We start from the raw sequence: 17,871 nt of genomic DNA, 5'->3' as shown, positions 1-17,871 counted from the left end.
TTGACTCTGGAGCGCTGTCCACGCTTTTTTTTTAAACGCACAAAATGCACGGGATTTGAGAGGAGTTTTGCGCTTGGCATTTTCCAAATAAGGATATCCTACTATGAGTACTACGCTGGAATACTACAATGAATTTTCAAACGGCTACACTGGCTTCATCTTTCCTGATCGAAAGGGGGTGTATTGTTGATATTTGTAGATAATAGACTCAGCATTGTAATGGTCAAATGGCGATTTCGGTATAAAAATTTAGACAAGGACCTTTAAGGTTAGTAGCCGTTTTAATTTTGTGAGATAGTGAGTTCCAAACTAGTGCAACTCTATTGCTAAATTTAATCTTTTGCACATTTGTTTTTGCAAATTGTATGTACAATCTATCAACATTATTTCTTGTTTCAGCACACACACTCTCAGCAAAAGGGGTAGTGTCCAGTGACAAAGATGTGCTTTTAATTTTTTGCTTTAACAACAATTCATGTTTATTTTACACAGCATGTTTTTCAACTCCTAAGATTTTTTTCTGCGTGCTTGGGATCTTTAAGTGTATCACTATGTGCACCTGGATGTGGGTCATGTACACCCAGAAGAACATGTACGCTTGTAAATAAATTCCTTGCCAAACTGTATGTCAAACCCCAAGAACTGTAATAGTGGCATTTTTGATTTTAAGTGAGCTGTACTAAGGATTCAGATGTCCCTGTTCCACCAAATAAGTGTATGTGTTCCAGAAAGAGAGAAAGGAGAAGTAAAATTAAAATTACGATCAAACACACACACACACACACACACACACACACACACACACACACACACACACACACACACACACAAATGCATCAGAAGTCTTGATTGTATTTTGTGTAACTGATGAAAGCAGAAACTTTATTTTTACAAGAACTTTATTTAAAACAAAAAACAAAACCGGGCAAACTGCTTTTCTTTACAGATGCCTTTTCCTGCTAATTTCATGTGCATCCGGCAATTTGAGCTGCATCATTTTATTATATCAGACTCCGTGAAAACAGACAGGTATAAAATACAGCCGTATCCCACTTCATACAATTGTTTCTCCGATAACTCGTAGCTTGTGTGGAAGGAGGTTTGGGAAACAAGATTTCTTTCTTTATTTGGTGCTTAACGTCGTTTTCAACCGTTCAAGGTTATATCGCGACGGGGAAAGGGGGGAGATGGGATAGAGCCACTTGTTAAGTGTTTCTTGTTCACAAAAGCACTAATCAAAAAATTGCTCCAGGGGCTTGCAACGTAGTACAATATATGACCTTACTGGGAGAATGCAAGTTTTCAGTACAAAGGACGCTTGACTAAAATCTTTACAAAAATTGACTACATTCTATACAGGAAACACTTAACAAGGGTAAAAGGAGAAACAGAATCCGTTAGTCGCCTCTTACGACATGCTGGGGAGCATCGGGTAAATTCTTTCTCGTCCCAACCAATATGGAACTCCCCCTAACCCGCGGGGGGGGGGGGGGGGGGGGGGGGGGGGGGGAAGGGGGTATCATTTGAATTAAAAAAGAAATATGTTTAAATTAAGTGTTTTTCACTTGCAAGCTTTCTAAAGGACTCAATTTTGTTTTTGTTTGTTTGTTTGCTTAACGCCCAGCTGACCACGAAGGGCCATATCAGGGCGGTGCTGCTTAGACATATAACGTGCGCCACACACAAGACAAAAGTCGCAGCACAGGCTTCATGTCTCACCCAGTCACATTATTCTGACACCGGACCAATCAGTCCTAGCACTAACCCAATAATGCCAGACGCCAGGCGGAGCAGCCACTAGATTGCCAATTTTAAAGTATGACCCGGCCGGGGTCAGTTTAAACCCACGACCTCCCGATCACGGGGTTACAGATCAGGAATGCAAATTTTTTTCTACTACACCACTAAAGGAGAGAATCCCTGCAAGAGGGGTATATATACACAAAGAAAAAAGCTAAGCACCCCCCTTCAATTTCGCAATGACTGATTTTTAAAGTTTTGGTATGGAGCTCGGTTTGACAAATGTTATCGACAAGAGCAACTCTTTGGAAATAACATCACACAAGAAAACTCCAGTTTTGATTGGTTTTAATCGTGATTTGGTACCTTGCCAAAAAGTGACGTTTTAACCCTAAAACAGTACCCCTGATAAGTATGGAGCTGCAAGCTGAAAGAGACAGGTTTAGGTAAATGTGTCATGAAAAAAATGTAATTGAGAGTGCTCAGACGGCATACGCGATTCAAAAGTTCAATATCGAGTGAAACCCCCGCGTGCCCGGATGACGGCGTCAACCCTGCGTCTCATCCCTCCAGTCCAACGTCGGATCTGTTCACGGGTCACTTGCAACCACTCACGATGCAAAGCTGCCTCCAATTCACGTAATGTCTGCACAGGAGGCTGCAGAGCTTGTATACGACGCCCCAGGATGTCCCAAACATGCTCCAGCGGATTAAGATCTGGACTCATTGCCGGCCATGGGAGTGTTGTTACAGCGTTGTTCTGGAGGTAGTCCACTACTGCCCTGGATCGATGAGGCCTGGCGTTATCATCCATGTACACGGGTCTTGTAACAAGTGGGTGGTTGTCAAAATGAGTAACGACAACAGGTTCCAGGACATGTCGCATATACTGATCACCTGTGAGGTTGCCACGTATGGTGACAAGGTCTAGCTTGCAGTCATGGGAAATGCAACCCCAAACCATGACTGACCCGCCACCGAATGGAACAGTTTGTCTGATGTGCCTGGGTGTATAGGCCGTGTTCCTGTGCCTCCATACCCTCAGTCGGCCGTCAGTGACATGGAGAAGGAATCTGCTTTCGTCCGACCAGTGGATCCTCCTCCACGTTCTCAGGTTCCATCTTTGCCGTGCCAGACACCATGCCAAGCGTCTTCTCTTGTGGTCATCTGTTAGTCGGGGACGCTTAATGACTCTTCGGGCTGCCATTCCTGCAGCTTTCAAGCGGTTTCGTACGGTCCTGGTTGACAGATGTCGATTTGGAAGCCATGCTCGTTTCAGGACGGTACTCGTTGAAAATGGCTCTCGCCGAATTAATCGGAGAAGTGCTCGGTCTTCACGTTCTGACGTCACACGGGGTCGCCCTGGCTGTGGACAGTCCTTCACAGCACCAGTCTGACGATGTTTGCGTACCAAACGGCTGATGACGGTGTAGTGGTAGCCAAGTTGACGACCAATCGCTTTGAAGGATGCTCCTGTAGCATGCATTCCTATAATCTGCCATCGGATCGCCTCTGATAATCGTCTTCTCGCCATGTTCACAGAGAATGTTTGCAAAGTGTCGTCGCCCAATGTTAAATACAGAAATTTGCAGCGTGAGCATACTGCCTTTTTAACATTCATGGGTTGCATGCTGCACGTGCTTCTCACAGGCAGTGGCGACACAATCTTGACACGTGAACTTCCCAACCTTATTATGGAAACCCATGTATGTCATTACGAAGAAAAAAAATGGTAAAACAAATTTGACTCAATTAATATCACAAATTCATTCGGGGGGTGCTTGGCTTTTTTCTTTGTGTATATTATAAAGTTGTGGGTGAGCAGAGTTTTCAAATAGATAGCAACTAAGATGCCACATTCGCCAGGTTGACATGTCATTGCTGCTCCCCACATGTCACTGGTGAAAGGTAGCTGACCTGTTCACAGAACGGAGTGTAAACAGCAGCTGCCAGGGATTAACAAAAAAAGGTATAAAAAAAAAATGCCAATATTCTTCCTGGGACGGAAATCCGTCAGGGACGGAAGAGATCCCACCCCTGAACCCCCCTTTTAAGACCTCCAATATAAGACTCCCTCCTCTTTAAGATCTTATTTTTTAGATTTTCTTTTCATATTCATAACCTCTGTAAATTCACCTCCATTGTAATATTTGATTATCTCAGCTTTTTGGAGGTCGTGGCTTTTCTCCCATATGCGTTAACATGTGGCCCTTTAAACTCCATTTACGAGCAAATTTTGCTGAACATCTTGGGCAGGTATGTGGCTTTTCTCCAGTATGCGTTAACATGTGGCTCTTTAAACTCCGTTTAAGTGCAAATTTTGCTGAACATCGTGGGCAGGAATGTGGCTTTTCTCCAGTATGCGTTAACATGTGGCTCTTTAAATTTCCTTTACGAGCAAATTTTGCTGTACACTGAGGGCAGACATGTGGCTTTTCTCCAGTATGAGTTAACATGTGAATCTTTAAATGCCCTTTATGAGCAAATACTGCTGTACAATGAGGGCAGACATGTGACTTTTCTCTGGTATGAGTCAACATGTGGATCTTTAAACTCGCTGTATGAGCAAATTTGGCTGTACAATGAGGGCAGGCATGTGGCTTTTCTCCAGTATGCCTTAACATGTGGATCTTTAAACTCTGTATATGAGCAAATTTGGCTGTACAATGAGGGCAGACATGTGGCCTTTCTCCAGTATGAGTTAACACGTGGATCTTTAAACTCCCTTTACGAGCATATTTGGCTGTACATTGAGGGCAGACATGTGGCTTTTCTCCTGTATGAGTTAACATGTGGATCTTTAAACTCCCTTTACGAGCAAATTTGGCTGTACAATGAGGGCAGACATGTGACTTTTCTCCAGTATGCATTAACATGTGGGTCTTTAAATTTCCTTTCCGAGAACATTTTGCTGTACAATGAGGGCAAACATGAGGCTTTTCTCCAGTATGTGTTAACATGTGACTCTCTAAATGAGGTTTCTGGGCAAATGTTGCTGAACATTGTGGGTAGGCATGTGGCTTTTCTCGTGTATGTGTCAACAAGTAGCTCTTCAAACTATTTTTGCAAGCAAATTTTGCTCCACGCATAGACCCATCTAAATCGTTACTTCCTTCTTTCACTAAAGCTCTACTACGTGTAATGATGGGTGTTCTGAGCATTGCTCCTTTGTCCTTGGTATTGTGGCTTGTCTCTTTGTCCAGTGATCTCTTTGTCTTATTTGAAGAGACCACAGATGTACCTGCAGTAGCTGAACATGTTTCCACCTCAATTGATTTCACTCTTGCTATCTCACAGCCGAACGTGTCAGTGGATTTCAAGTCACTGTGTTCCATACTCTCGACGTTTTGTGCTGAGTCTACTGGCTCTTGTTTGACTTGCACTTGGCAATCACAGCCTGTAGGCACAGGAGAGAATGCAACGTCTGGTTTCCTGTCCTGTTCATCTTTCACATCGCCAGAAACAATACTCGCGCCACGCTCACACAAACTTGTAGCACGGCTGTCTTCAGCATCTGAACTGCTCGTCTCAGTCAAAGCTGGGAATGCCTCTGTCTTGACTTCAGCTGCTGAATTGCTCGTCTCAGTCACAGCTGGGAATGCCTCTGTCTTCACTTCAGCTGCTGAAATGCTCGTCTCGGTCACAGCTGGGAATGCCTCTGTCTTCACTTCAGCTGCTGAACTGCTCGTCTCGGTCAAAGCTGGGAATGCCTCTGTCTTCACTTCAGCTGCTGAACTGCTCGTCTCGGTCACAGCTGGGAATGCCTCTGTCTTCACTTCAGCTGCTGAAATGCTCGTCTCGGTCACAGCTGGGAATACCTCTGTCTTGACTTCAGCTGCTGAACTGCTCGTCTCGGTCACAGCTGGGAATGCCTCTGTCTTCACTTCAGCTGCTGAATTGCTCGTCTCAGTCACAGCTGGGAATGCCTCTGTCTTCACTTCAGCTGCTGAAATGCTCGTCTCGGTCACAGCTGGGAATGCCTCTGTCTTCGCTTCAGCTGCTGAACTGCTCGTCTCGGTCACAGCTGGGAATGCCTCTGTCTTCACTTCAGCTGCTGAATTGCTCGTCTCGGTCAAAGCTGGGAATGCCTCTGTCTTGACTTCAGCTGCTGAACTGCTCGTCTCGGTCACAGCTGGGAATGCCTCTGTCTTCACTTCAGCTGCTGAAATGCTCGTCTCGGTCACAGCTGCGAATGCCTCTGTCTTGACTTCAGCTGCTGAACTGTTCGTCTCGGTCACAGCTGGGAATGCCTCTGTCTTCACTTCAGCTGCTGAATTGCTCGTCTCGGTCAAAGCTGGGAATGCCTCTGTCTTGACTTCAGCTGCTGAATTGCTCGTCTCGGTCATAGCTGGGAATGGCTCTGTCTTGACTTCAACTGCTGAAAGAGAGGCACATAATTTTTGTGTAATCCCTGTGTGTCACAATGAAAAAAGCAACACAACCAGAATCTCCAGATGTGTCAATAAGAAACGCAAAAAAATTCGTCATTGTTTGATTGACAAAATCTCCAACAGTTATAGAGTTAAAATTATTAAACCAGAAAAGTTTAATGAAGGCATGTTTGACCTTGCCTTTGTGTGATTATTTTGATGCTGTGACTGTTTTAACACACCGGACAAGCAGGTTTGAGATGTGTGAGATGTGTTCACTAATGCATTAGCAATCAAAAGAGACCATGGCACGCTTGCTGTCAGTCTCACTTTTGAAACAGCCAGGATGCCAAGATTGACACCACCAAAATGCCAGGTCGATTTAAAGCTGGGGGTGATCCAGAACCGCTGACATGTGATTTAAACGTGCATATGTCAACAGTTTATCACCTTCTGCAATGTTCTGGTGACATTGGAAGCACTGCAGTTATGCAACGCGGTGGATTTTTTCGCATTACCCCAATACAAGTTACAAGATGCAAGATACAAGATACAAGATATTTATTCACCAATTTTGCAAAAGGATTTCATCTTGGCACGGCACGGTAAAAATAAAATAAAAACCAACCAGACACATATGCAGACACACATCACCATGCATGCATACATACGTACATTACACTGCCATGTACATACAGACACAACTCACACACACACACACCCACACAATTATTTACATACTCACACATAACCAGTCACATATCTACATCACAAATCCACATCGTCGCCTTGTAAAGGTAAAAACCATATCAGTTTAAAAGGGGTGCCAGTAATATCAATGCAACATTAGTGAATACTAGAACAATACCTAAAAATTATAATCCATTTAAAAGTAAGTAGTATACGTAATTATTATCATTTAGTCAGATCATCACATAAAATTATATAATCATAATCTAGCCAGTTAGACAGTTTAAAACAACAGTATTAACAGACTATCACAGATCTACTCAAGCACCTGAACCTAGAGTCACATTGCACAAAACTACTACCATCACAGAACTACTCAAGCACCTAAAAAATAAGGACCATTCCACATTGCACATACTTCCACTATCACAAGTTATGAGAACAGTAATGGAATGCAGTGAAAGGACTAAGTAACAAAAGACCCCCCCCCCCCTAATCCTATAACTACAGTATATTACAACGTCTTCTCTACAGGAGTTGTCAGTACAGCATGGGGGATGAAGCTAGAGCGAAAGCGACTAGTTCTGGCTTTCAAAGCTCTGTAGCGCCTACCAGATGGAAGAGGCTCGAAGAAGTGGTTTGCCGGGTGGGAGGGGTCGCGAACAATCTTTCCTGCTTTTCGACCTGAGCGCAACTCAAAAATAGAGGCAACGGAAGGGAAGTCACAGCCCGCGACCTTGGAGGCTGTCCGCACAATGCTCTCCAGTAGCTGTTTCTCTTTCTCAGTGGTGCTGCCATACCAGACCGTGATAGAAAAACACAGGGTGCTCTCAACGACTGCGCGATAGAACTGCGTCATGATTTGCTGTGACATACGGAACTTGCGCAACTGTCTCAGGAAGTGCAGCCGCTGCTGGCACTTCTTAATAAGACAAGATCACAATTTCCTGCCACAACGTCTTCGACATCGATTCAATTCAGCTGCTGACACTACCAGGAACATCATAGGAAGCAACCAGTGTCTGATCAGTGGCCAGAGAGCGCGATGAAGGCTGACTGAGCGAGACCTCCAAAACTTCGTCAACGTTAAACCTACTTGTCCCGTGTGTTGAAACAGTCGCAGCATCAAAATAATCACGCAACAGCTAGGTCAAACATGCCCTCATCAAAATTTTGTGATTTGATAATTCTAACTCCATAATTGTTCGGGATTTTGTCAATCAAACATTGCAGAATTTCTTCGCGTTTCTTTTGTTGCTCGGTATACATATATGAGTCATTCTCCAAAGCTGGTGAATTCTTAGGTCGGTCACTTAAAATGAAATTTTCACAGAAGCAAATGTGTAAGAAAGATAGGAACAGGTTCGGTTTGTTTGTTTGTTTGCTTAATGCCCAGCCGACCACGAGAGGCCATATCAGGGCGGTAACAGGATCGGTACATATATTGGAAGCTATAGTTCATTTACACGATAAGTTGATCTTGGATGATTTGTTGAAAAGTCACTTTGTGAAACGATAAAGGTTCATTCCTGTGCAAATGTTTTTACATTTAGTCGAGTCAAGTTTTGACTAAATGTTTAAACATAGAGGGGGAATCGAGACAAAGGTCGTGGTGTGTGTGTGTGTGTGTGTGTGTGTGTGTGTGTGTGTGTGTAGAGCGATTCAGACTAAACTACTGAACCGATCTTCATGAAATTTGACATGAGAGTTCCTGGGTATGATATCCCCAGATTTTTTTTCTTCATTTTTTCGATAAATGTCTTTGATGACGACATATCCGGCTTTTTGTAAAAGTTGAGTCACACCCTCATTTTTTTAATAAAATTGATTGAAATTTTGGCCAAGCAATCTTCGACGAAGGCCGGACTTTGGTATTGTATTTCAGCTTGGAGGCTTAAAAATTAATTAATGACTTTGGTCATTAAAAATCTGAAAATTGTAATTAAAATTATTTTTTATAAAGTGATCGAAAATTACATTCATCTTATTCTTCATCATTTTCTGATTCCAAAAACATATAGATATGTTATATTCGGATTAAAAACAAGGTCTGGAAATTAAAAATATAAAAATTATGATTAAAATAAAATTTCCGAAATCGGTTTAAAAACAATTTCATCTTATTCCTTGTCGGTTCCTGATTCCAAAAACAAAGATATGACATGTTTGGATTAAAAACACGTTCAGAAAGTTCAAACGAAGAGAGGTACAGCACAGCGCAAACCACTACTGCGCTAAACAGGCTCGTTAATTTCACTGCCTTTTGCCCGAGCCGCGGACTACGGTCATTTATATATATGCAGTGCGTTCTGTTTCATTCTGTGAGTTCCACAGCTTGACTAAATGTAGTAATTTTGTCTTACGCGACTTGTTTCCTTTGTGTTTGAGACCCCCAAAAATGAAGTTGAAAACAGCGTTACGCACGCATCGAATGTTGTCACGCTCACTTAGATTTGTCCAACCTCTGTTACAATCATTAATTCTTTTGCAATCATCAAGCCAACAAGTGCAGAAGATGCAGAAAATGCATTCATTCAACCGAAGACACACTTTGGACGAATTTGATGTCACAGAGTTTTTTGTGTCACACGTGATGCGTTCGTAACTGCCGTTTTCATTATAAAGCTAGAATTAATTCCACTGAATAAAAGCATACATTTTCTTTCTTTCTTTATTTGGTGTTTAACGTCGTTTTCAACCACGAAGGTTATATCGCGACGGGGAAAGGGGGGAGATGGGATAGAGCCACTTGTCAATTGTTTCTTGTTCACAAAAGCACTAATCAAAAATTTGCTCCAGGGGCTTGCAACGTAGTACAATATATTACCTTACTGGGAGAATGCAAGTTTTCAGTACAAAGGACTTAACATTTCTTACATAGTGCTTGACTAAAATCTTTACAAAATTGACTATATTCAGTCTATACAAGAAACACTTAGCAAGGGTAAAAGGAGAAACAGAATCCGTTAGTCGCCTCTTACGACATGCTGGGGAGCATCGGGTAAATTCTTCCCCCTAACCCGCGGGGGGTCACAGAAGAATGCTACCAAAGTTAGCATATACACTACTCAAAATAATTCAAGGGCCAGTGTCATTTTTGACATGGTTTGAACAAAAAGTGCAGACTGAAAAAAATGTGGGTTTTTTGCCAAATAAGCAACAAACAGTGTCACGCAATGTTCAAGACAACGTGTTTTTGAAAAGGGTTCAGATGAGCATTTATTCAAAGTGCTACACGGGGCCACAGAAGAAACGCTAAATTGACGTGAAAATGCCAACTTTTGAAACGCGTCTAGCTGACGCAGCACACCTGCGCAGACTCAAAACTGCAATGCACGTGCAAACCGTAGCTTTTGTGAGCAGACGTCAACCAGTGTTGCAGACCAAGGGGTATTTAAGGCCACGTTTCTTGAGCATTTTTAACCATGCCCCCAAGACGCCGACTGAGTGATGCTGACAGAGGGATGGCCGTGGCCTGGCTCCAGGAAGGCTTAGCAGTGCGGGAAGTTGGCAGGCGACTGCAAGTGACACATTCTGTCATACAGAGGCTGAGAGACCGCTTCAACAACACCGGAAGTGTGCAAGAACCAAGGAGGGCTGGGCGCCTACGAATGACGACCAGGAGAGAAGACCGCTACGTCATCGTGTCAGCCCTGCGTAACAGAACCGCCACTGCAAACACGCTCAGGGGGCAACTGCGAACAGCCACCAACATCCTGGTCAGTGACCAAACTGATCGCAACCGTCTGCACGAGGTGAACATGCGATCAAGGCGGCGAGCGGTACGACCTCCACTCACTAGGGCTCATCGTGCAGCTCGTCTGGCCTGGACCCGGCGTCATCTGGCGTGGACAAGGCAGCAGTGGTCCAGGGTGCTCTTCTCCGACGAGTCTCGCTACACGCTGTCCTTCAACGACGGCCGAATTCGCGTCTGGAGACGTCCTAGAGAGCGCTTCAGCAACGCTACCGTTCTGGAGCACGACAGACATGGTGGCGGCTCCCTGATGGTGTGGGGTGGATTCAGTCTTCACCACAGGACACCCCTACACCGTGTCCAAGGCAACCTGACTGGCATCGCATACAGGGATGACATTCTGCGTCCCATAGCCATACCAGTCCTTCAGGCCATCGGACCAGGTGCCACACTGCAAGACGACAACGCGCCTGCGCATAGAGCTCGGGTCGTCAATAACTTTCTGCAGCAGCAGCAAGTTATCAGGATGGACTGGCCCTACCGTTCGCCCGATCTGAACCCAATCGAGCAACTTTGGGATGTCCTGGGGCGACTGATTCGAGCGAATCATCCTCCTCCACCAAACCTCAACGTCCTGTTCCACACTCTGCAGCAGGAGTGGCAGGCGATCCCTCAGAACACTCTTCAGACATTGGTCAGGTCCATGTGTCAGCGTTGCCTGGACTGCATCAATGCCAATGGAGATCACACTCGTTATTGACTCTTGTGATTCCAACTGCTCTCTGTTCTGAATTTTGAAAATGGGGGTATGTCCATTCAAATGAAGTTTTCTCGATGAATAATTCGTGTTTGTTAATGAAATTGTAACCGATCGAACAACAAGTGAATAAATTAAACTTCTGATATATGTTATCTGTTGTTTGTCTTAATTGCTTTGAATGGTGAATGACCAACTGAGTGGCCCTTGAATTCTTTTGAGTAGTGTATATATATATATACACACAAGTAAATTCAACAAATACTGGCATAATGCAAAGACAATTTAAACCTATTTACCTTCAGTTCTATATTTAGCAAAGAGCATTAACAAAGAAGACATAATTATAGTGTTTACACTGAAGTTCTCAAATCACACTGAATTCTTTATGTTTTAAGATTGTTGCATTCTCTGTCTTTGCAGGTGTCATAGCAATTGGAGCAGATCTTCAAAGTATCCTATTGCAGACATGCCATCGTCTGCACTGGTTGTATCAACAACTTTTTCCATGGCTGGTGCTGCAGATTTAACAAGTATATCGTCTGCTGCAAATGCAACAACTTCTTTGTCTGCTGCTGCTGCTGCAAACTCAACAACTTCTCTGTCTGCTCCTGCTTCGAATTCAACAATTCTTGTTGTCTGGCGCTGCTGCAAAGTGAATGACTTCTTCGTTTGCTGCTGCAGATTTAACAAGTATATCGTCTGCTGTAAATTCAACAACTTCTTTGTCTGCAGATGACGCTACAAATTCAACAAATTCTGTGTCTGCTTCTGCTTCAAATTCAACAATTCTTTTATCTGCTGCTGCAAAATGAATGACTTCTTCCTCTGCTGGTGGTGTTGCAAATAACCTCATCTTTCCTTGTGTCTCTGGCATCATTCGGATACATGTACAAGATACCTAGCTGTGCGAAGACTTTTTTTTTTTAAACCCAAAAGATGGAATAGAATTGGTAAATTTCTAGGTACAGAACCTAAAAGTGGGATACATGTATCCAAACTCACTTCCAGAAACTTTAGAACTGATTCAACTTCCGACACTTTTATCATGGTTTTATGGTGTGTGTTTTTTTAAATGTATATCATGGAAATGAATAAATGTTTAGAACATAATTCTCACAACATATTTCTCATGGTTTTATTTATTTGTCTTTTGTTTTGTTTCATGTTATTATGTACACTTCCTTCTTCTTCTTCTTCTGGGTTCGTGGGAGTGAAACTCCCACTTGAATTTTACGTGTATGGCCGTTTTTACCCCGCCATCAAGGCAGCCATACTCCGCTTTCAGGGGATGCATGTTTAGTATTTTAGTGTTTCTATAACCCATCGAACTCTGACATTGATTACAGGATCTTTTCCGTGCGCAGCTGGTCTTGTGCTTGGCGTGTACACACGAAGGGGAATAAGCCACTAGCAGGTCTGCACATAAGTTGACCTGGGAGATCAGAAAAATCGCCACACTTAACCCACCAGGCGGCCGGGATTCGAACCCTCGACCTTCCGATTAAGAGGCTGACGTCTTACCACCCCGCCACAGCGCCCGTCCATGTACACTTCCAATCAGACAGAGATTAAAAATCAACAGCTTTTATGCTCTCTGGAAGTAATACAACAAGATCAAAAGCCAGCATCGAGTTCACTGCTGAAATGTTGCTTATTTTTTCACTCTTAACATTTCCAATAAGCTGTTTTTAAAACTTTTTGTTTGATAGCATGCTTATGTTTGCAAGTGTTCTTGTTATTTGTTGGCTTAAAACATTATTTTAACATTAAATAAGCGTTAGTCATAAAACATTAAATTAACGTTAGCCATGACATTTTAAGCCATAAAACCAATGTCGGAATCCGATATCGACCCGACAGGCATCGACCTGATTTGCAATCTGATATCGGTCCGATATCGGGATCCGATATTAGGCCGATATCGATTCTCTATATCGGACTGATATCGGTCCAATGTTGGAATCAAATATCGACCCGATTTGCAATCTGATATCGGTCTGATATCGACCCGATATCGTATCCGATATTGGTCTGATATCGGGCCAATATCGGTGTGCTGGCTGGGATTGTATTGGCGATGATGTGAAAACTTGGAATCCAATATCGGACCGATATCAGAATATCTTGGTCCGAGGAAGAAAAAAAAATTAAAATAAAAATCTCAATAAAGAGTTTTATTTTGGTTCTTTTTATTTTCGCACTCAACGTAAAAAAACCACATGTTTAAATAACGTTAATCTAACCATTATATTATGCTTTTTATTTGGTAAAACTGACATTAGCCGTAAACGTAAAATTAACTTTAATTTAACGTTATATTATGGTTTTGTTTTAATTAACGTTAAATTATTGTAAAAAGTTAACAATAATTTAACGTTAATCTCATGAGAAAACTTGGAATCCGATATCGGACCGATATCGGTCAGCTTGGTCCGAGATATCCGGTCAAATCCGATATCAGACCGATATTGTGTGTTGACTGGGTACCAGCTAGAACAGCATTTGGAATATATACGTAGCAGACTAGATTACACTGAAATACGACTGCATCAGTTCAGTAAATGAATGGTTTCCGAATTATTATTTCAAGGCAAGAACAATCGGAATCGAAAACGTGTAGGGTTTAGAACGTCTGTACCATATCTTATTACCAGCTTGCCTCATGCGTGCAGACTCAGTGCAACGTGACGAGCAATTTTTGTTTTTGGAATGCCGCGTTCGATTGCCCTAGCCTAGCAGACGACATAAACCCCACTCAGCAAATGTGAAGGAAAAAACGATGGGGATATAATACGTGTAGGGTTCAGAGCATTCTTACCGTTCATATTTAGTACCAGAGCTGTCACAGCCGCACAAAACAAAGCCTGGCAGAACTGATGAGTAGTTGAACTGCACCGTCAAACTAAAACCAATGTGACATAAGAATCACTCAAGTTCAACCATACTAATAATGAACAGTAACTACTAACATTACACTGACACTACAAAAAAGAAAGGGAAACAACCTATAACACTTGTCATTTGGGAAACTATTCTGTTGCACTTAAAGGGAGACAATAAGAATTCTACCAACTTAAAAAAAGAGCTCTGACCATTACTTTCATCTCTTACACACTTTAACACAAAAAGGAATAACAAAACAAACCAAAAAACGTATTCTGAATCACAGGTAAACATACTGTTGACTAGAAAATGGTTAAAAACAAAATAACTGTGCAGCGTTATCTTTGGCACAAATGTATTTCTTTCTTTATTTGGTGTTTAACGTCGTTTTCAACCACGAAGGTTATATCGCGACGAGACAAATGTATTTCCATACACTTTAAATAAAAGACAGACATGTTCAACAAAAAAAATACCACTCTTACTTGAATTTGACACACTAACCACTAATTAAACAGTAAAATGAACTTTGCAAAAGTGCGCATGTCATACATGGCGAACACTGAAACACCACATGATCACATGGTGAAAGGCCGTACCAAAAAACGTACAAAACAATACAATTTTCCCTACTACAAGACTAATATAATTATTCCTGAACAGAAAATTAACAATAGAAACAAATTAAACAATATTTACCCAATGATGGCCTTTGTGCGTATTGATGGAACAAAAACCTGTGGCTCATGCCGTCGCGCAAATAACCTAAAAAGGTTCCAAGCTGCGTAAAATTCCTGATCCTGATCCTGAAAAATGGCAGACCGGAAGCGCCGGAACAGGAAGCGCACAAGATTCTTACAGCAAAATCTTCCTACATATTCTGAATGAACCTTGAATGTATTTTACACATATTTGGTGTAAAATTAATAACTAAATAAAACCTAAAAACTATCAAACTTGTAAAACTTTACCGATCAAAAAAGAGCAACAACAAAAAAGCTAGATCTGGAACAGATTTGGACTAACATAATTTAAAAGATGGATGTGGCATAGGATTTAGCGTGGCGCCTTTCACATTAGCCAATTCAAGGGGAGTCACTCTGCACAGTCAATCCATCGAAGCTCGACTTGAGGTTTCGAATCGCAAATAACTAAGAACTTGTGACACAGTCCTTTCTCCGAGTTCAAATGAGTTCTCTCTGAGAGATCATCACTGTTTAGCTTAACGCTACACTGGAATTTACCAACAGAAATTTAAACAAGAGTTTGCGTGTGATGAAAGCACGACACACTTGAGACAGCCCACACAAAAGTAGATCTTCTACGACCTGACCACATAGTTATGCCTATTCAAATGCGCGTAGCAAAATGTGCGTGTTGTGTCTTCTTTTTTCTCTGGCGGTACCGACAATATCGTTATTGAAACAATCCCAGTGCACCAAGGGATTTATAGAGCAAATCGAGAAAATTCATTACTCAGCGCTATGCGCTTTGTTCAATATTGAATTTTCTCGATTTGCTCTATAAATCCCTTAGTGCACTGGGATGTCTCAATAACTTTTTTTTTTAAATAATAATAAGAAAGATAATAATAATAATGGACATTTATATAGTGCTTCTCCACAGCTCGAAGCTCTTTACAAGTGTGTTCCATAAGGTTAGAACTGCTTTTATTTATCAGAAGATTTAAATCGTTTTGTAAACCATTTGTGATTTGAGACATACTGGGGCTCTAAAATAAACTGTATTATTCATATAATCATATATTTTTCTTGGGGAATTTTTGCAAGAATATGTGTGTGGTTGTCCCTCATGGTGGTGTGCAGTGACAGAGATGTGCTTCCCAGTCTTAGCTTAAAACAAGTCGCGTAAGGCGAAAATACATTTAGTCAAGTAGCTGTCGAACTCACAGAATGAAACTGAACGCAATGCCATTTTTCAGCAAGACCGTATACTCGTAGCATCGTCAGTCCACCGCTCATGGCAAAGGCAGTGAAATTGACAAGAAGAGCGGGGTAGTAGTTGCACTAAGAAGGATAGCACGCTTTTCTGTACCTCTCTTTGTTTTAACTTTCTGAGCGTGTTTTTAATCCAAACATATCATATCTATATGTTTTTGGAATCAGGAATCGACAAGGAATAAGATGAAAGTGTTTTTAAATTGATTTCGACAATTTAATTTTGATAATAATTTTTATATATTTAATTTTCAGAGCTTGTTTTTAATCCAAATATAAGATATTTATATGTTTTTGGAATCAGAAAATGATGGAGAATAAGATGAACGTAAATTTGGATCGTTTTATAATTTTTTTATATTTTTTTTTACAATTTTCTGATTTTTAATGACCAAAGTCATTAATTAATTTTTAAGCCACCAAGCTGAAATGCAATACCGAAGTCCGGGCTTCGTCGAAGATTGCTTGACCAAAATTTCAATCAATTTGGTTGAAAAATGAGGGCGTGACAGTGCCGCCTCAACTTTCACGAAAAGCCGGATATGACGTCATCAAAGACATTTATCAAAAAAATGAAAAAAAAGTTCGGGGATTTCATACCCAGGAACTCTCATGTCAAATTTCATAAAGATCGGTCCAGTAGTTTAGTCTGAATCGCTCTACACACACACACACACACACAGACACACACACAGACACACACACATACACCACGACCCTCGTCTTGATTCCCCCCTCGATGTTAAAACATTTAGTCATAACTTGACTAAATGTAAAAACGAAAAGATTCATGTCGAGTTTACACTGCATGTATGCATTCATGTTTTCAAACCCAAAATATTTTGTTCTGTGTGCCATGTGTAGTATGTGGACTGGAGATGATTTTTACACCTGAATGAAACTGCAAATTTGTAAATGAATTTCTTGCTAAACTTAATGTCAAACCAAAAGAACTGTAATAGTGCTATTTTTGATTTTAAGTTAGCTTCCCTTTTGACTCAAATAACCCTGTTTCGCCAAATAAGTGTGGGTGTTCCAGAAAGAGAAAGGAGAAGGTATAGTAACATTATGATCACACACACACACACAGACACACACAGAGACACACACAGAGACACACACAGAGACACACACAGAGACACACACAGAGACACACACAGAGACACACACAGAGACACACACAGAGACACAGACACACCAGAGACACAGACACAGACACACACACAGACAGACACACACACAGACAGACACACACACACACTCATACACACACACACACACACACACACACACACACACACACACACACATCTATGCGCAAACAAACAAACATGCATCAAAAGTGATGTTTGTATTCTAAGTAACTGATGAAAGGAACAACTTTTTTTTGGCAAGCACTTTAATTATTTAAAACAAAAACAGAAATATTTCTTTACAGCTGCTCTGTCCTGCTAAATTCACGTGCAGCAGGCAATTTGAGCTGCATCACTTCCTAAAACCTGATTCATTGAAAACGGAGACAGGGTACTTACAATTACATATATTTACACACAGTAACCATGGGAAGAGCCTTATCCCACATCATACATTTTTATCTCTGATCATTTTTGTTTTTTAATCCAGTAGCTTTGATCACAGGCGAGATCACCAATAGCTGAAATTATAGTATCTCGGATCACTATAGTGTTTGTTTGTTTGTAAATTTGCTTAACGCCCAGCCGCCAAGAAGGGCCATATCAGGGCGGTGCTGCTTTGACATTTAACATGCGCCACACA

At 41.6% G+C, this 17,871-nt stretch overlaps 1 protein-coding gene across 2 annotated transcripts; it reads right to left on the bottom strand.

The window, feature by feature from the left end:
- Nucleotides 1-1,509: 1,509 nt before the first annotated feature.
- Nucleotides 1,510-14,984, bottom strand: LOC138979619 (zinc finger protein 567-like). Of its 2 annotated transcripts, XM_070352337.1 has the most exons (3): nt 14,837-14,919; nt 14,073-14,156; nt 1,510-6,118 (listed from the first exon to the last, which is right to left on the bottom strand). In XM_070352337.1, the coding sequence occupies exons 2-3, from the start codon at nt 14,077-14,079 to the stop codon at nt 3,900-3,902; spliced, it is 2,226 nt and encodes a 741-aa protein (XP_070208438.1). In that variant the 5' UTR covers nt 14,080-14,156; nt 14,837-14,919; the 3' UTR covers nt 1,510-3,899. The 2 variants fall into 2 exon arrangements, with proteins under 2 accessions (XP_070208438.1, XP_070208437.1); XM_070352336.1 differs by lacking the exon at nt 14,073-14,156 and having other exon boundaries at nt 14,837-14,984.
- Between the last annotated feature and the right edge of the window lie 2,887 nt (nt 14,985-17,871).

This window comes from Littorina saxatilis, linkage group LG11, assembly GCF_037325665.1.
Source record: "Littorina saxatilis isolate snail1 linkage group LG11, US_GU_Lsax_2.0, whole genome shotgun sequence".
In the NCBI taxonomy this organism is placed as follows: Eukaryota; Metazoa; Mollusca; class Gastropoda; order Littorinimorpha; family Littorinidae; genus Littorina; species Littorina saxatilis.
Note: the sequence above shows the minus strand (reverse complement) of the source record. Positions and strands in the feature narration are given on the sequence as shown.

Bases quoted from the DNA above. Each gene is read 5' to 3' on its own strand.
- LOC138979619 (XM_070352336.1), bottom strand. From the start codon at position 14,885: ATGAGCCACAGGTTTTTGTTCCATCAATACGCACAAAGGCCATCATTG. The intron at 6,119-14,836 runs GTAAATATTGTT...CCTCTCTTTCAG, and splicing joins CGCACAAAGGCCATCATTGG to CAGTTGAAGTCAAGACAGAG.